This window comes from Rhinolophus sinicus, linkage group LG03, assembly GCF_036562045.2.
Source record: "Rhinolophus sinicus isolate RSC01 linkage group LG03, ASM3656204v1, whole genome shotgun sequence".
Classification (NCBI taxonomy): Eukaryota; Metazoa; Chordata; class Mammalia; order Chiroptera; family Rhinolophidae; genus Rhinolophus; species Rhinolophus sinicus.
The window spans coordinates 199,533,999-199,552,806 of NC_133753.1; the positions used below are offsets into that span (position 1 = coordinate 199,533,999).

Sequence of the window (18,808 nt, forward strand, 5' to 3'; positions counted from 1 at the left end):
CCCCGCCCGGGGGTCGGTTCGGGAACGCGCGCTGCGGGACCGCGGTCGAGCCTGTGGAAGACGCTGCGGTTGAGAGGGGCCGATGACCCGGCCGGGGTCCGGTTCAGCTCCGGGCTTAGGTGTCTTTGCCAACGCGCCTGATTTCACCTGCGACCCAGGTAGTGTTATTTTCCGTGTCTGTGTGTCTGCAGGAGATCGGAAACCTTTCGTGGAAGGCAGTGGCGTGGAAAGTAGCAGTGGCAGCGATGTGCGTGCTGTGCGCACCCTGCTCTCCACGTGACCTCAGATTATTCAAGTCTTTCTCGCGCGCGGTTGTGTGCAACACGATTTCGAATTATGTTGAAGTTTGCAGGGGACCATTCCCATTGTAGAGGCAGTTTCCAAAATTTGGCTACTGGAAAATAAGGCCATAAAGAATATATTTGTGCACAACGCCTTGTTTTTATTTAGGACTGCGTTGTTTTTATGAGAGTAGCACGTTTCTCAGGCCCTATCTTAGGACTTGACTGGCGGAGCGAGTGAGCACCGCACTTCCCAGAGGCCTTTGACATTTAGGCGGTTTAGCACTGTCAGAAACTGATTTTTTTTTTATTCTGTGGTTCCCACAAACTCCTTAACATGAAGTCCTGAGCCATATTGTTTGGCACTTTATTGCCAATTAGAATTTTATGTTTTCAGCTGTTAAACAAGTATTTACTGAAAAAGGCACTCATTTTTTTCAAAATTGAATTAAATTTCATGTTTCTTATGGGTCGCTTGATTATTTCTTTTGTAATTAGTCTGCGTGACTTGTGGCTGTCACATAGAAACAAGCTGAAAGCCCTTTTGACTGTATTTTGTGAAAATGCCCAGGGTAGTGTAGGCACTTAGTAAATCTGTGGATTCACACTAGAATTAGACCCCGCCCGGCCTCGTTACTGAGATAAATCACGAGCTTTAAGTACAAACATCCGTAAGCGTGCTGTTCGCGGCCACCGCCTCAGGAGCAAGGACAGCCTCCTCTAGCACGGCGCCCCCTCCCCCACACGCTGTGCCTCAGCGCCCCCCAGCGCTGGTCCCTATTTGCTAAATTAGCAGCCAGTGTTTGACACCTTCCTATTTACATCTTTATGTACAACTTTAGTTTTAAACATATCTATACTAGAAAACTCCCTGGTTCTACTTACATTTCAGTTACTGAGTCACGTCTCCCTCCCACTATGTTGTGCGCTGCTTTGATCCGAGGTCTGTTGTTTTCTTCTTTTGATCACACACAATTCAGTGCTGTGCAGCACCTAAGTAGTCTGAACAAAAATTCTGGTAAGAAAAAAAGGGATTCACATGCGCCACCTAGATGATATAATTGTTAGATGTATTTTATTCCTTTTGTATGGTTAATGGTTTTATTATTTACTTAAAGGTCTGTCTTCATGAATAACTTAAATGATCCCCCAAATTGGAACATCCGGCCTAATTCCAGGGCTGATGGAGGTGATGGAAGCAGGTGGAATTATGCCCTGTTGGTCCCCATGCTGGGGCTGGCTGCTTTTCGTAAGTCACAGTTTTCCTAACAGTTGTATTTTCTGGGCTGTCGGTGTGGAGCCCAGAAAGTTAGGGCTTTGGGACCTGACTGATGCAAGTGAACACCCTAGTTTTATTCCAAATGGTGTGTCTTGGGCAAATTACTTAACTCTCTGAGCCTGTTTCCCCATCCACGGAGGTGGCAAATTAGAATTACCTTGATGCGTTGTGAGGATTAAACAAGACAAGATACTTAGAAGCATTTTGTGTGTAGTGGGTTTTAATACCTGTCAGTCATTTCCCATTCAAGGCTGCCCCACTCTGAGGAGTTCCCTCGTTCAGTTGCCACGAAGGACTGAGGGGGAATAACACAGGCCTGAGAAGGAACCAGCTCCGGAAGCTGCACGGTGTCTAGGAAACGGGCTTTGGGAGACTCTGTCTGTGAAACTTGCTCATCCGGGCCCGAAATTCTCTCCTGTTTGCACTGACTTCAGGGAAATGACCAGTCACTGGTCAGTTGTAATATTCCAGCCCTTCAATTAGATCCCACACTATCTGGTAGATTTTCTGATGTTTGGGAGTTGGTTTTATGTTTTGTCATATCTCACAGTTCTGGGTTGGCACTTAAGAGTATGAATGGAGGAAAAGCAAACACTGCCCTCCTTTTGCAGTGGTACTTTTTATGGAGTGACTTTTTCTGTGCGTGGGTTCCTCAGGTCAACAGGTTTTCGTAGAGGAAGTAGAGGCCAACAAGAGTAGTGTTTATCAACCCCAACTGACTGCCTTTTCTTTGAAACCATGCTAGGGGCTCAGTGAAGACGCTTATGTTGGAATGTAATTTCTCAAACATGTAATTAGACACTTTTGGAGAATCCTTACAAGAATGCAGTTGAAACATTTCTCTGATCGCATTAGCTAAGCAAAACAACCAAGAACAAAATATTCCTCAACTCGTCTCAGAGACAGAAAGCATCATTTCAAAAGTCCAAAGAACTTCAAAAGTAGAGGTTATTATGAAAGGCTATAAAAGCTGGAGATGAGTCTGAAAAACGTGCAAAGTGAAAGTCACTTCAGGGCCTCTCCCAGTATCAAAACCAATTACTACGTTAGGAAGTGTAATCGTAAGCCTTTCGAATCACTCACCAAGTTCATCACCCTAGCTTCCGGCAACAGGTAGCCTTCCCAAGTGTTAAGTAGTATTTGGCAAGCTCTCAATGGCACCATTTAATGGCACCGCTAATGGTGTGGGGCTGCCCGTCTTTCACCAAGAAGCCAGCACTGTGCACATCACTGTCATAAAAACCACTGACTCTCATCAGCCTCCACGGGAGTCAATGTGTAGTGTTTGAAGCAAGCGCCAGGGTGTCTCCCAGAGTGGCTGTGCCGTTTTATGCTCTCACCAGCAGTGTGTGTGATCCTGTTCCGTGCACCCTTGCCAGCACTTGGTGTGGTCACACCAGTCTCCATTTGCGTTCATACAGGAAGGTGTGTGGTCAGAGCCACTGTGCTTTCGGTGGCATGTCCCTGATGGCTAATGATGTTGAGTGTTGCCGCGTACTTTTTGTCGTTAGTATGTGTTCTTCCATGACACGTCTGCGCCTGTCTTTTAGCCATTTTCTAATTGGATAGTTTTTTAATGCTGAATTTTGAGTTTTGCTGTATTGCAGATTCCACTACTTTGTTGGCCTGCTGGTTGCAGACATCTTGTCCCAGGCTGCAGCTTGTCTGTTCATTCTCTTAATGGCGTCTTCCGCAGAGCCAACGTTTTAATTCTGTTGTGGTCCAGTTCATCAGCTTCCCCTTTTACGGTCGTGCTTCCCTCACCAGTCTGAGAACTCTGCCTCACCTCAGGTCCTAAAGATACCGATGTTATTTCCTAAAGTTTTAGTTTTACATTTTACAGAAAAGTCAATGATGCATTTTGAGTTAATTTTTGTATGAGATATGAGACTTGGATTTTATTTCTTCCCTTCCAGACTATGTGCCTTTGGTTCCTTTTCTTGCTTTCTTGCCCCACCATGGAGGACTCTGTTGACTAGTTGCTGATCTTGGAGGCGAAGCTCTGTTTTCACCGTGATGCACAGTCGTAGCTGTAGGGTTCATGGCTGCTCTTTATCACGGCAAGGAGGCCCTCTCATTCCTGTCTCAGCGTTGTTTACTGTGAATGGGTGTGGAGCTCTGTCCAGTGTTTTTCTGCATCCGATGATATAGCCGTGTGATTGTTCTCCCTTAGCTGCTGACATGTTGGATTACATTGCTTGACTTTTAAATGTTGCACTAGTCTTACGTTTTGGGAATAATCCCCACTTGTTCATGCCATGTAATTCTGTTTATATATTGTAGAATAATATTTGCTAATTTTTGTTGAAGATTTTCATGTCTATTCATAAGGGATATAGCGAGTATTTCAGCCCTTTGGCAGGGGTCTTTCTCTAATCCACACCTATTTTGGCATCCTGTTTTTTTATTTCAGTTATTGTATTTTTCGGTTCTAAAATTCCCACCTTAACCTTTGATTTCTTTGCTTAGACTTTCTATTGCGATGGCTGCCTTAAACTGTCCGATAACATCCCTGTCATCTTGGCCACTGGCTATCTTTTCTAAAGTCAATTTGAGATCTTCCTGATTCTTGATGTGAAGAGTGATTTTTGATTGAAACCTGGGCATTTGGGGTATTTCGTTATTCAGACCTTTTTGGCTGGCTTCTTGGACAGTGCTCTGGCAGGACAGGGGCCAAAGGGAGTCCAGGATCCCCACTCGGCCTCCAGCCTATGGACACCATGTCTTGAAGTTGAACTTCTCACTCTACCTTTTGCTCATGTGCCCAGAACGTAACATAAGCAAACGTGCGGGACTTCAGCTGTTGTGAGGACCAGGCAAAACTGAGCGCACTTTGAAACGTACTCAGGTCTCTTACCTGGCCAAGAATATTTGAAGCATTCCCATATTCATTTTTTCAACAAATAGCCATATTCATTTTTAAACCTTGCCAACAGTATGTGAGAGCTGTGGCCAGAATATGTTTGAGGGTAAAAGAAAGCAGAGGCGTTTTCTTAGCCACAGAAAACCAGACTGAAAGGGGCACTGTCTGCAGTGGCTCATACTTGTCTTTGGGAGCCTTCATCTGATTTAAGAACTCTGTGTATTACATAGTTTCATACAAAATGTTATCTTTTTCGTGCCTCTCAGGGCTTAAGATTTTATTGAAATGCTCTCCTTAGCAGCTTTGTTTTCTTTAAAGATTATAGAAACTCAGCTCTGGCTTTTCATCATGTTTTTCTCCCCCAATGTATCCATGTCAGGATGGATTTGGTCTAGGGAGTCCCAGAAAGAGATAGAGAAAGAGAGGGAAGCGTACCGCCAGAGAACAGCGGCTTTCCAGCAGGACCTTGAAGCCAAGTACCATGCCGTGATCTCCGAGAGTCGGCGGGCCGTGGCTCACTTGTCTTTGGAACTTGAAAAGGAACAGAACAGGACAACTAGTTACCGAGAAGCCCTTATCTCTCAGGGGCGCAAGCTGGTGGAAGAAAAGAAGCTTCTGGAGCAAGAGCGGGCTCAGGTCCTGCAGGAAAAGAGGCAGGTGCAGCCCCTGAGGAGTGCATACCTGAGCTGCCTGGGGCAGGAGGAGGACTGGCAGAGGAGGGCCCGGCTCCTGCTCAAGGACGTCGAAGGCGCTCTTTCCGAGAGACAGAGCATCTACTGCAGCCTGCTGCTGCCGCGCGGCCAGCGACTGCAGCTCGAGAAGAGCCTGCTGGGCCGCGCTGCCGCCGACCCGATTGCTGCTGAGCTGGACATGGCAGCTGGCCTGACCGACATATTCAAGCATGACACCCACTGTGGTGATGTCTGGAACACCGACAGGCGCCAGAACGGGAGACTCATGTGGCTGTATCTCAAGTACTGGGAACTGACTGTCGAACTGAAAAAGTTTGAGAGAGTAGAGAAAGCCATACTAGAAAAGTAAGAGGAGAGTGTCATGAGCTCCTAATGACTCAAGCTCAGACCGCCCTGTGGCATCCTGGGCTGTCCAATGTTTTCTTTTCTCTTTCTTCCAGTGCTGTCTGCATTGTGGTCACATGCACATATAGCCACCTGTCAGTCTGCCACCTCAGAGCAGGACGGCAGGCCTGGGCAGACAGGGCTCCCTCCCCGAACCATCTCAGCTGTTAAGGAAGCTGTTTGTCAAGTATTTTTTAAGCAGCAAGTATAACTTTGTATCTTCGCGCTGGGGAAAAAATGTTTTTAAGAAAGTCAAATAGTTAGATGCGATCCTATGTATAAATAATTGTCTGTGTGGTTTTCTTACTCTCTAAATAACTTCTGTGTTTGTCTCGATCATTTTTCTCCTAAAATTACATTTAGAAGTTGTCAGGTAGTGACTAGAACTGCCTAACAGATGATAATAGGAAAGTAGTAATATTAGCAAGGTTTTATATTGTTTTAAAGATCTCGCCCACCAGAGGGAAAAACGGGGTTTCTTGTACCCAGTTGACCCCAGTGTGTGTTTGGAATCTGGCTTTTGTCTGTATTCGATAAGCACATATTGTTTATTGGTGGTGACATATAATAAAAGATACTGGCGATTTAAAAGCAACAATGCTACTTTTTGTGTCTGATTCTTTACAACATCCTCTTACATAGATTATCTCAGTATTTGCCACAAACTGAAAAGTGGGCGGGCACTCACAAAGCTGATAGGAATGAGTCTTTCCTGTGCTTTGTGCACGTCACTCGAGGAGTTCTAACCCTGACCCCATGCAGGAAGTACTGTTGCTGCTCTCTGGGCCCGGGGTCCCCGAGACCTCCCCTAGGTTTGATGACAGCACAGAACTGGGCTCACAGCTAAGATTTAGTACATTAACAGGACCCAAAGGGAAAGGCACACAGTGCTGAGGAGACCAGGGGACTTAATCCTCAGCATTGACGCTGCCAACCAGGGACGCTCCTGAGATAGCACCCAGGTCTCTGTTGTGGGTTGTCACTTAGGCTGCCTCTGCCTGGCATGGCATGTACCCAGCACATTTCAGACTCCTGGAAGGAAAGCAGTTGTTCAGTCCAAACCATTCGCACAGTGAGGTTAGGTACAGTGAGCCCATGACTGGTTAGTGTGGGACCCCTCCCAAAACCCAGGTTTCCAGATGCCTGTCAAGGTCCACCCTTGGAAGCAGGCCTTTGAGAGGACGCGGGCATCTCACAGGTGAGGGAGCTGGCAAAGAGAGGAAAAGTTAACCTGTCTGAGGTCACACACCGCCCCCTGGTGGTGATGTTGGAGCCAGTGGGAACCCAGGCAGTCTGGCTCCAGAGCTGCTAGTAACTTTGACGTAATTATTTGAAAGTAAGTGGCCTGGCAGTGGCTGGGTTAGGGTCCATCTTATTTCAACTCAGGTTTCTACTCTGCCTTCCCGGTTGTATGTCTACGGCAATAAGACGAACTGTTAAAAATATTATGTCATTGCAGGCATGGTCATTAAAGGCGCTCTTTGTTGAGTCCACACTGCACTCTGAATCTTACTGAAGTTATACTTACATGTTGTTTTTCATCTTCAGAACTATTTTTGAGACGAAGCCACCTCAGCGAGCTTAAGTTCCCTAAGACGGGGTGGGCCCTTTTCTGCCACAGTGGGCTGATGCTTCCTCAAAGGCTGGGGGTGTCTGTCGCCTCATTGCTGCCACTGATCTGAGCAAAAGTGCATGTGCCAGGTCCTGTGAGTCCACGGACTTGCCACGTGTACTTGGATAAACTACCTAATGGTTTTCTCTTGGTTTTGTCTTTTAAAATGAGGGAAATAACAGCCAACCATTTATTAGGTGATGATTTCGGGGGAGAATTGTTAATCACTGTATTTTCTGTGTCCAACATTCTCTCAGCCTAGCCTCCTTCAACAACTAGAAAAATATGGTCAGATAATTCAAATACATTTAGACTGTAAAATTAGGACGACAAATTTTCTACAGAAAATTATATAAGGCTTTGTTATAGTCGTGTGGTATGGCAGCCTTCTATTAACAGACTTGAGTGTAAATGTGATGTCATCCATCTTTTAAAAGTTGATTTGGATAGGTTTGAAATGTTTACACAAGGGTGGCATTTGTGGCTTCACAGATGTACCAAAAGTTTTCTGGATAAAGTGAGATATGGTGGGACGTTACTGAACTAAGACTGTTCAAAACTGAGAAAAAGAATAGCCGCCACGAGCTGAGTGTGTCATTGGAAAGAACTGTCTGGAAAAGGCTGTTAGGTCGGAATGACCGGGTGGAAACTGCAGAATCTGCCTCTCTGCCAGGATGGTGAATAGGAAGCAGTGAATTCCAGGCGAAGTACAGTGATTAATCGACCGCAAAGGATATAGGGGCAGCAAGGGCGGGGTCCTCAGGTCCCAGATGGGTCCACGGTCTCCTTCACATGGGTCCCCACATTGTACAAGGTGATAGTCCCATGATGTTCATCACATTGGTCCCCACGATGTACAGGACGAAGGTCCCACGGTCTCCATCACATTGGTCCCCACGATGTACAGGACGAAGGTCCCACGGTCTCCATCACATTGGTCCCCACGATGTACAGGACGAAGGTCCCAAGGTCTCCATTCACATTGGTCCCCACGATGTACAGGACGAAGGTCCCAAGGTCTCCATCACATTGGTCCCCACGATGTACAGGACGAAGGTCCCACCGTCTCCATCACATGGTCCCATCATGTCTGTTCGATTCATCTGTCTGGTCCCTGGTACTGAGTACATTTTCTTTTTAAATTTATTTTTCAATTTCAGTAGATATACAATATTATAATACTTTCAGATGTACAGCACAGAGATGAGACATTTCTGAGTGCATTTCCTTATGCCCACAGTTTGCCTTTGTGTGGGGGCCACATTCTCTGCTTCTGGGCCCTGGCAGGAACCCATCACAGCTGCTGTCACATCAGGCATTGTCAGAGCCATAAGTCACAGGCTGGGCAGGTGCAGAGACAACCCTGGTGGCTGGAAGAGGCATACTCAGGGGCGGGGAGGAGTGAGTCCACAGGGATAAGCACACCCGAATGGCATTGAGGTCCCGCTGGGGTTGTTCCTCAGCCTTCACAGAGGCCCCACTGAGCCTCCCACCCTCCTGGCTTCATAAGAATGGGCTGTTATCTGGGGGCCCCAAGCACCTGGCCCAAATCACAGGTCTCAGGTCACCGCAGCACCCCTGGGTCTTTCTGTACCACAGCTGCTGGAGTCTCACCCAGCTGGCACCCAAAGGCCGAGTCTGTCATCAAGAGACTTCCACAGACAAAAATGCTGGAAGTACCTCTGCTGTTCGGTTAGAATTAAATCATTTCAAAATCTCACCCCATACCTACACTCCTCCCAAGAGCTTCGGACAATAGTAAACTCCACGTGTGGACTCTCCCAGCATGGGGGACCAAGCTGTGCATAGCTGACCAGTAGGAGAGCCACCAGGCACCACTCCCCCACCCCACCCCAACCCCTGCTCCCACCCACTGAGGGAGGAACGTACCCCCCTCAGCAGGCTGACCCGGGAAGGCTCTCACTCTGTGCACCCAAACTCCAGGGGCCTCACTGCATTGTGGGAGAAAAGCAAGGGACACATCTAGGGGAGGGGATGGGAGCACCTGGGTGGGGACACACCTGGGGAGGGGTTGGGAGAACCAGGGTGGGTACACACCTGGGGAGGGGTTGGGAGCACCAGGGTGGGGACTCAGCTGGGGAGGGGTTGGGAGAACCAGGGTGGGTACACCCCTGGGGAGGGGTTGGGAACACCAGGGTGGGGACACCCCTGGGGAGGGGTTGGGAGCACCAGGGTGGGGACTCAGCTGGGGAGGGGTTGGGAGCACCAGGGTGGGTACACCCCTGGGGAGGGGTTGGGAGAACCAGGGTGGGGACACACCTGGGGAGGGGTTGGGAGCACCAGGGTGGGGACTCAGCTGGGGAGGGGTTGGGAGAACCAGGGTGGGTACACACCTGGGGAGGGGTTGGGAGCACCAGGGTGGGGACTCAGCTGGGGAGGGGTTGGGAGAACCAGGGTGGGTACACCCCTGGGGAGGGGTTGGGAACACCAGGGTGGGGACACCCCTGGGGAGGGGTTGGGAGCACCAGGGTGGGGACTCAGCTGGGGAGGGGTTGGGAGCACCAGGGTGGGTACACCCCTGGGGAGGGGTTGGGAGAACCAGGGTGGGGACACACCTGGGGAGGGGTTGGGAGCACCAGGGTGGGGACTCAGCTGGGGAGGGGTTGGGAGAACCAGGGTGGGTACACACCTGGGGAGGGGTTGGGAACACCAGGGTGGGGACTCAGCTGGGGAGGGGTTGGGAGAACCAGAGTGGGGACACCCCTGGGGAGGGGTTGGGAGCACCAGGGTGGGTACACCCCTGGGGAGGGGTTGGGAACACCAGGGTGGGGACACCCCTGGGGAGGGCTGCATGGAGTGAGACCCCAGGGTTGTGTCTGATCACGCAGTGATACAAACCGCAGGGAGCGCTGATGGCCGTGGCAGGAGGGTTTGTCCAGATCAAGCACTAGCTTGTGTCCTGAGAAACTGTTTTATTTTCAGACTTCTGGTTCCTTTAAAAATTTAGCATTGCACTGAAATTAAAACCACATCTGAACAAGCCACACTTCTTCTGTTTTAGTCTTGTTTGTCGTAATACTCACCTCTGCACAAAAGAGGGACTTGAGTCCCCTTCGTCGTCTTCCTCTCAGGCGCCAGGAGCTCCCTGGTCCAGTGGGGAATCTGATGGAGGCGACTGACCAGGTGGCAGGGGCGGTTCCCACAGTGACAGTGGCCCTCCCCGCTCCGCTATGCTTGTATGTCCCCCCCCACACACGCTCTCTGGCTTAGTCAGCAGGAGCAGAGTGAGCGTGCTCACGCCCTCAGAAGCAGATAGAAGCCATTAGCTGAAGCCCATGTTCCATGCTAGACTGGCCTTTGTAAATATTCAAACAGAGGTCACCTTGGTCACCTTGTAAGTGGCACTGCCTACAACTGGGAGGGAGGGACAGACAGCACAGCTCCCTGCTTTTCATTTTCACTCTCTTCCCACTTGGTTGTTTTCCTGTCATCTGTTCTACATGTTTTCTCACTTCTTCCCGCCAGCCTGACATCCTGCTCCTGCCACCTCCTCTTGGCTCCCACGGCCACGTGCACCTCCCACGCAGCCCTGCGGGCACCATGACCACAACAGCTGCTCGGGTTCTCCGGTGCTTCTCTGTGCCACCCGGTGGGGGTGCTTCTGCCAATCCCTGGGCACTTTCCGCTCCAGCAGGCCCTTGTGATCTGACACTAAAGTGGCCTCGGGCCTCATCGCCTGGAAGGCAGGGAGTCCTCGCCTCCAGAGCCTAAAAGATGTAGGGAACAATTTTCACTAAGAGATGCTTTGCAGACAGGGGTGAGGGCACAAGCTGCCGCCCAAGCCTACTCCATCTGTCTCAGGGCCTGGGAGAAGTTTTCCAGGGCAGTCTTGAAAGCCTGCAGCAAGAAAGCTCCAAGTTCATTGCTTGTTTCCTGAATGTCTGGGTCGAAACTTCCGAAGACTGGGGTTGAGACCTGCACGTCCTCCCGGCCGGCCCGCAACAGCACGCTGCGCAGGTCCTCGGCGATAGCGTCGTATTTCTGCCGGTCGAACTTGGACGCAGCCATCTCGTCCTGGGGGTAGGCGGTGCCCTCGGGGTAGCAGTCAGTGGGCACAGGGAACTCCACCCAGCACAGCCGTGGCAGCTCACAGAGAGCCGCAAAGAGGCACCGGAGGGCACGGGCGGACAGGGGGTTGCCCAGGAAGCGCAGCTCCTGCAGCTGGCGACAGGCGCCCAGGGCCAGGACCAGCATGCTCACCTGGCCATCGGTGATGCCGCACTCCTCCAGGGTAAGCACCCTCAGCGTCTGCGCCGCGCGGCCCAGCAGCCGTGAGAAGGCCGAGGGGAACAGGCTGAGCAGGCTATGCCCGCTGAGGTCCAGCACCTCCAGGTGGGCAGCGTGGGCGCCATCTGCCAGGAAGGCCATGTCCGCGTGGTTCAGGGAGCAGTTGGCCAGGTCCAGCGCTCTCAGCGGGGTCCTTAGAGGGCTGCAGGACGGGTGGGAAATAGCACAGGTGAGAGGGGGCCCAGCCAGTAGCTCTGGGCAAGTAGGTGAAGTCTGTCTTGGGACAGCAGACCTGCTGCGGGGCCCAATCCACCCACCACCTGATTTCGTTCACATGGAAAGCTAAAATGATTTTGATGTTTTTAAACAGTTGAACAAATCAGAAAAAGGATATGTAATACTTTGTGACATGGGAAAATTATATGAAATTCAAGTTTCAGTGTCCACGAGTAAAACGTTGTTGGGACACAGCCAGGCTCGCTCATTGATGTACTGTCTGTGGCGGCTTTGGGGCTGAAAACGCAGAACTGCATCCTGGAGACAGTGGTGTGGCTGCCCTCGCGAACAGTTCACTTTACCCAAAGGCCGCTCTGGCCTTTGACCTCAGCCCAGACAAGGTGAAATCTGTTTTGTTTGTGTCCCTGAAGAGAATGGCAGTTCACATGCTTGCTGTGGGGCAGTGAGACACATGGGAACTGGCAGTAAATGAAACACCCTGGTTCCGTCTGAGGAGCCGAAGCCACACAAGTTTAGGGATGGGAAGGGCCCTGGGGACATGCAGACCAGCCTTAGCATTGCCTGTCACCTAAAAGACCCTCTGGTTCTGAAGGAGATGGTGTAGGTGGCCCTGCACCGCAAACGCACAGCGGGGTGAGACCCTGCTCTGGCCAGTGGTTCTCAAAGTCAAGGAGAGTACCCACACTCTCCCAGGACACTCGGCGGGGGCCTGGGATCATCTGGCTGAGCCCAGAACAGATGGGGTCCTGCTCTCTGCCCCCACCCATCCTTCTGCTGAGGTTGCCTCCCCCGCTGCCCACAGCTGAGTGCTCGCTGCCTATCCCAGAGTGTGCCCTCTGCTCCCTCACCTGGCTCTGTGGGTGGCAGTTGCTCAGCCCTGAGCTGGGGCTCTGTGCCTAAATCATGGTGAAGTTTTTATGTCCATTTCTCTCATGCCTCATCCATCCACAGGACATCCTGTCAGTTCTCCCTCATACCTGATCCTAGCCCCAGTCCTCTCCCATCCGGACTTGGCAGGGCTTCCTATGTTTGGAAAAGGGCCAACAGAGCAGGCCTGACTGCCAACCTTGGAGGCCTGCAACGAGGCTTAGATTTGGGGAGAGTCCCACCACCCAACTGGCCCTAGATGATTTGTACAAACAGCGTGATTCATGCAGGTCACCTGCTTCCTTCTGGGGTCTGGGTCTTGGTGTGCGCCCAGCCCAGAAGCCCACCGACCAGCTCCCAGAAGACACCCTGAGCATGGGTGTCTGACCAGTTCCCCGTACATGGCACCTACACACGTCAGCAGGACTTGGTGCTAGGGGAGGACTCCGCTGGGTGGGGGCCCAGGAGCTTCTGCCTGGACCTCCAGACTCCCCCCCGCCATGGCTTTTCCCTTTGTGGATGGTGCTCTGTGTCCTTTCTCTGTAATAAATCACAGCCATGAGGACGACTGTGTGCTGAGTCTCCTAGGAATCACCAAACCTCAGTGGTTTTAGGGGTGGACACCTACGTGGGTCTCCCCGCCCCTCCATCCAACTGTGTTGTGTGGGCCAATGAGGTCCGAGTGACTGTTGTAAGCAGGAGGGAGCACACCACCTTTCTACTCAGAACCACAAAGGCTTAGCCCTCCCTTCTTTCCTCCATTTCCCACTGACTAACACCCCCCCACCCCCACCCCCCACTGACCCATCCTCTCCCGCTGAGCCCTGGCTCTGCCACCTCCCAACTAGGCCCTTTGCACCTGGGTTTCCCGGCCTAGATTGCTCTCCCCAGGCTATTGAGCAGAGACTGTTCCTCAGTGTTAGATGGAACGTCAGGAGCGAGGCTTCCCTGACACTCTCCACGCCTGGACCTCCAGGGGCAACCTTGAGGTGAGCTTGTCTTCAGCCCAGTGTTGGGGCAATTAGTTACAGTAGCAGGTAATTCATACAATATAATGTAGTTACTTCTGTGTTATTGGTTTGGTAATTAGTAATTTTCTCTTTTGCCTACTAACTGAAAACAGTCTCCCGTGAGTTCCCAGCTTCACACCCCTCCCCTCCAATCTGTCCCCTCCTGCTGCTCTGGGCCTCTTGTAAGTCACAGGTGCTTACATTACCATTATGCGGTGCTTGGTGCATCTTTAGTCTAGCCCCCAGGAGGGCACCTGTTGCCCTGACCCAGGTGACGGGCTGTGAGCAGAGACTGGCCCACCCCGCTGACCTCCATCTGGTCACCCCAGACTCACCCGAGCAGTTTCTGGATCTTCCCGGTAAGTGTGGAGAAAGCCACGCTCAGCTCGGTAAGCTGGGTCATCTGGCTGAGCTCCCAGGAGATGGAGGTGAGGAGAGGGTCCTCGCTGTTGGCGGCTGGGGTGCAGGCGGGGGGAGCGTCGAAGGCCTTGGCCGGCAGGGTGAGCGAGGCCAGCTGGGGGAAGCGCACCTGGGCCAGCAGCTGCTGCACGTGGCCGGCGTGCAGCCGCACGTTATGCACCACCTGCAGCTTGCGGAGCTCGCCCGGCCCCGCCAGACGCAGCACCTGCAGGAGCTCGGAGGGGCCCAGGCTGTCTGCGCGGAAGGACAGGCAGTGCACGCGCAGTGGGGCGGGGCCCGCCGGCGCCAGGGCGCGCACCACCGCCTGGAAGTTGCGCTCAGTGACGAAGAGATCCGCTATCACCGTGACCGGGCGCGGGGCCGCGACGGCGCCCGCCTGCAGCTCGCAGCAGGTCCTCGCCAGCAGCTCGGTGCGGCCCCACCTGCCCAGCACCCTCCCGCAAGGACACTGCGGCACCTGAACATCGCGGACTCCCGTGAGGTCGGCCACCTGCAGCCGCTGCCTGCCCCTGCGCTGGAGCACGTGGTCGGCCAGGCCCCTCACACAGGCCTCTAGGCAGGCCCGGCAGGCGCGGGCCCGCAGGTCGTCCCCGTGGTCGGTGCTCGGGCCCAGCAGCGCCCCCAGCCGGAACTCCTCCAGCGGCCAGCGCTCCAGCAGCAGTCGGATCACCTCTGCCCGCTCCAGCAAGTAGCTGGCTTTGAACAGGAGCGGGTAGAGGTTGTGGGCCACGCTGTCCAGGCCCTGCAGGGCCACCTGGGGGTGGGACACCAGGGCCTCAGCAGAAGCAAAGCGTAGCGACCTCATCGTGTCTGCCTGCGGTGGCTAAGGCAGGGTAGTGTTGTCCGCTTGTGATTCTAAGACACGTGGGTGCCCCCTCCTCGCCTATTTTGAGCTGCAGCTGCCTTTGGAAGGGAGGTGAGGAGCCAGCCCTGTGGTCATCTGACGGCTATTTTGGTCCCGGGTGCCCGTTTGGCTCTGGGCGAGGTGTCTGGCAATGGCCGGATGTCCTTGGGAGCTCAGCTGGTGAAAGCGGAGCTGAGTGGTGGCCGTGCTTGGGAGCTGCAGTGAGTCTGTCCTGGGGCGGCCTCCTTGGATGGAGCAGGTCTGCCCCAGCTCTCAGCCTGTTCCCAGTCAGAGGAGCAGAGAACAAGGTCTGTCTTGGGCTGACAGACCTTTCACAGGAGCTTCTGAGGTCCGAAGTTCCCCTTGCCTTATGTCTGGAGGTAGAGTAGCGATGCCAGGAATGGGGGTGGGCACCTCTGACAAGTGTTTCCTGATTTTAAGACAAATAATGCCAGCCCCATGAGGTGTTGATACTTTGCTTCATCCCAGGTCTTCCTTTACCCTCCCCAAGGGACCAGGGCAGCCTGTGGCCTCCCCACTTTCAGGGGAGGCAGCCATGGCCGGAGTGAGCTGGGAGGACATGCAGGTGGTCCCTTGTGAGCCGCCTGGCAGCAACTGGCAGAGGCGGGGCATCTGGCTGAGCTCCGCCTGCCCCTGGCGACATCCTCAGGGCCCAGGGAGCCCCATGTTGCATGGAAGGCTTTGGGAGCTGGGGTGCCCCCTAGCGTGAGGTCCAGCGAGTCATTCTGAAGGGTGGCAGAACACACTGCCCCAAACATGCCTCTTTGGTTTAGGATTAGTTTGAGCTAAAGGCATTTGTCCTCCTGTTTTCTTCCTGAATGCAGGAGCTGGAAGTCACCCTCAGGGCACCAGGAGGAATGGGGTCAGGCAAAGGGAATTCTGAGCAAACAGACCTGCTCAGTAGCTCATCTTTCTTCAGTCTGCCCACGTGCTCAGTTACTTTGCCACAATCACTTCTTGCTCAACTTAGCAGAGAAATGCTTAGGCCTACCCACTTCATTTCCTGAGAACTCCAATGTCCCCTAAACTTATATTAAATGAAATCCGTTTGCTTTTCTCTTGTGAACTGTCTTTTGTTACAGAGCCATAGGCAGAAACGAAGAGGGCTGGAGAAACTCCCTGCAGTGCCGGCCAGTGGCTGTTAAATGATTGGGGTGACCCATCCCTCCCCCCTTCCCTCAGACATCTCCATTATTTGAGGCAGGGCTGGAGGAGTCAGCTCACAGGCCACTTGGATTAGCACTGGTCTGGGAGGGTCACGACTGGGATAGAGACAGAGAGACACAGAGAGAAAGAATAAAAGGGCAGTGGCAGAGAAAGGCAGTGGAAAGGGAGGGAGGAGATGGGCCACAGGATGTGCTGGGATGTGGGCGTGGGGGGTGGAGGGTGCTGGCCCTCCGTCAATGTCCTGTTGGGCAGCTGTCCCTTTTGAGCCAGTGGGGGGTGGGTAGGAGATGTCGGCTCCCAGGGTGGGATGCGGCACTAGGTATCAGGCAGAGTATGTGTGTGAGGCAGCCCGACATCACCAGAGGGCACTCGATGTGGACATGGACCCAGAGTGAGGTCCTCTGTCCCTGCCACGTCCTCAAGTCGCAGGAGCTGGGCTTCCTGGTGATGAGTGCAGATGTCCCTGGACGCAACAGACCTAGTAGAAAAATGTGACCATGTGGCAGAAACATCCCATTTATTTTTGTTCCTAAAGTTTGGGACAAGTCAGAACTAAAAAAAGTACTCAAACAGTTTACATGGCCCGCAAATCACCAAGGCAGGTCCCTGGCCCTGGTCTCCTGGGGGCAAGATGCCTGATCAGGAAGCTGGTCAGGGGGTGGCATGTCCCCAGGCTGTCCGTGCTTCTCATTCTCCTCATCTGGTGACAGTGGTCCTCTCGGGCACTGTCCACACACACTGGACTCCCCAGCACAAGCTCTTCAGGCCTCCAAGCCCAGCTGCTGTGCCCCTGCCCCAAGCTGGGGCCCACCTGGGAGGCAGGGTGTGTGTGGCCTTGTCCCAGGCTCACACGTGGTGACCAGTGGCCCCTGAGCCTAACTCTAGTACCGCTCCACCGACTCCATGTCTTGTTAAAAGGAAACAGAACTGAGATTCCAGTCGTACTTGCCCCACGTCTGCGATGCACCTTGGTGAGGCCCCACCTGGGGACGGTCCTCATGGCCCCATTACCTGGAAGGTGAGGAACATGGTCCCAGAGGGCTCAGCCTGCTCTGAGGCCCACGCCTGCCTGGGCCTCCGCACAGAGTGGGGGTCTGTGTGCTCCACATGGTGGACGCGTGGCCTGTGTAGGGTGGGAGAGGCCAGGCTGCATGAGGTGTCCGTGCAGGAAGGACAGTGGGGAGGCCTAGCTGTGCCCAGGTGGGGTGTTGTGAAGGGAGTGATTTTCAGGCCCCATGGGGCATGCTGACCGTTAGCCTGTGGCTGGGGCCAGGGTGCATCAGGACCTCCAGCTTGAATGTTTTGTCTCAGACCTCGTGCACAGGTCTGGGCCGAGGTTCACTACGCTCTGCTTGCGGTTCTCCCTGGAGGAGCTACATCTCATTCAGGTCCATCAGAGCTGTCGAAAGAGTGACCCTGTGACGTCCCCTGGCCTCCTCCTACCAGCCCCTCCGCCCTGCGTGCTGATTGGCTGCTTGCCGAGCTCCAGCCACAGGGCGCAGGTAGTTGGCACCCGCTCCTAACAGGGGGTACTCTCAAGGTCACCCCGGAGGCAGGGGCGTGTCTGTGTGTGTGTGTGTGTGTGTGTGTGTGTGTGTGTGTGTGTGTGGTCTCCACTTCCATGGCTGGGCCTCTGTGGAATGACCGCACCAGGGCTGAGGGACTGGCCTTCCGGGTAGAGGAATGCCTGAGCCCTGAGAAGCAGCCCATGCCGGCCTCTTGGACATGCTGGTTACAGGGGGCGGTTAGTCAGGGTGGGGGAGCAGGGGGCTGGCTCTACCTGGCCAACGCACCCCTTGATTGGGAACAGTCGGGTGTGCCCAGCGCCTGAGAGACGAGAGCCCTTGATTCTCTAGAAAGCCGGGAAGGCCTGTTACTAGTGTTTCGTCGGCCAGCCAACTGCTGTCTGGAAGTGTAAGACACAAGGGGCTTTGTGCTCACAGAATGGGAGGGTAATCACTAACAAGACCCACATCACTGGTCAGCACGCGTGACCTAGGAATGGTGACTGAAGACCGGTTCCCTGGACTCTACGCTCAGCACACCCCCAAACTTGGACCTGCACTTCTGGTGCTGCTAGGAGGCGGACTGGGGGCATCTTCCCACAACTGGGGACGTGCTTGCAGAGTGACTTCATGACCTGGGGAGCACGGAGGCCGCTGAACCCACAGGCCTAGCCATGTCCTGAGGAAAAGGTCTCTTTGAAAGAGGTGACTTTTTCCTGTCTGATTGTCCCCTCTCCGTGGTCACTTAAGTCCCTCGCTCTCAGGGCTGATGTCTGTGCGCACATCCATGGCGGTGCCTGGGGTCTCCTCCTACAACAGGCTGGGCCCCAACACCCTCTGGAGGTAAAAACACATTTGCATCAACTCGGGCAACACTGCTTTGCCCCGAATGCGGCCCGTTGGAAGGACGGGATTGTGGGATGTGTGAGAGCCCTGAAATGCTGAGCTCCACGTGGAGCCCTGACCCCAACCCTGACCATGTAGCCTTGGACCCCATTTTCCTCACCACGCTGGTCTGGAAACCGCCTCTGTTGACTGCCAGGCCTGTGGGTGCTCTGATGTGGACAGCGACCCAGCACCCCTTGGGCACGTCCTGCCAGCCACCCAGTCTCCTGGGCCTCTGGCATGGGGTCTCAGAATGGGGGCACTCACGGTTGTGGTGAACTGGCCTCCATCGAGCTGCGGGTTCCTCTTGGGAAGGTTCAGGGACGCGCCCTGGGTACCCTCACCAGAGAACAGCCCGGGGATGTGGGGGCTGCTGTCCCTGTGCACTCTGAGGTCCCTGCAGAGGGAGCGCGTTAGGGTGGGTCGCTCAGCTGGCTGCCCCCACGTGCCCAGGGCCCACAGCCTGGGTCGGAGCAGGACAGCGAGGATGGAG

The 18,808-nt window shown here is 53.7% G+C and overlaps 2 protein-coding genes across 2 annotated transcripts; one reads left to right on the forward strand and one right to left on the reverse strand.

The window, feature by feature from the left end:
• Positions 1-21: 21 nt before the first annotated feature.
• On the forward strand, positions 22-6,102 carry CCDC127 (coiled-coil domain containing 127). Its single transcript, XM_019744590.2, has 3 exons — positions 22-158; positions 1,400-1,530; positions 4,803-6,102. The coding sequence occupies exons 2-3, from the start codon at positions 1,410-1,412 to the stop codon at positions 5,462-5,464; spliced, it is 783 nt and encodes a 260-aa protein (XP_019600149.2). The 5' UTR covers positions 22-158; positions 1,400-1,409; the 3' UTR covers positions 5,465-6,102.
• A 3,925-nt stretch (positions 6,103-10,027) lies between these two features.
• Positions 10,028-14,821, reverse strand: LRRC14B (leucine rich repeat containing 14B). The gene is made up of 2 exons (XM_019744576.2): positions 13,809-14,821; positions 10,028-11,561 (listed from the first exon to the last, which is right to left on the reverse strand). Exons 1-2 carry the CDS (start codon positions 14,696-14,698, stop codon positions 10,916-10,918), a joined length of 1,536 nt encoding a protein of 511 aa, XP_019600135.2. The 5' UTR covers positions 14,699-14,821; the 3' UTR covers positions 10,028-10,915.
• Between the last annotated feature and the right edge of the window lie 3,987 nt (positions 14,822-18,808).

Coding starts and splice junctions, on each gene's coding strand:
- CCDC127 (XM_019744590.2), top strand. CDS start 1,410: ATGAATAACTTAAATGATCCCCCAAATTGGAACATCCGGCCTAATTCC. Junction 1,531..4,802: donor GCTGGGGCTGGCTGCTTTTC/GTAAGTCACAGT, acceptor TATCCATGTCAG/GATGGATTTGGTCTAGGGAG.
- LRRC14B (XM_019744576.2), bottom strand. CDS start 14,698: ATGAGGTCGCTACGCTTTGCTTCTGCTGAGGCCCTGGTGTCCCACCCC. Junction 11,562..13,808: donor AAGATCCAGAAACTGCTCGG/GTGAGTCTGGGG, acceptor CCCGTCCTGCAG/CCCTCTAAGGACCCCGCTGA.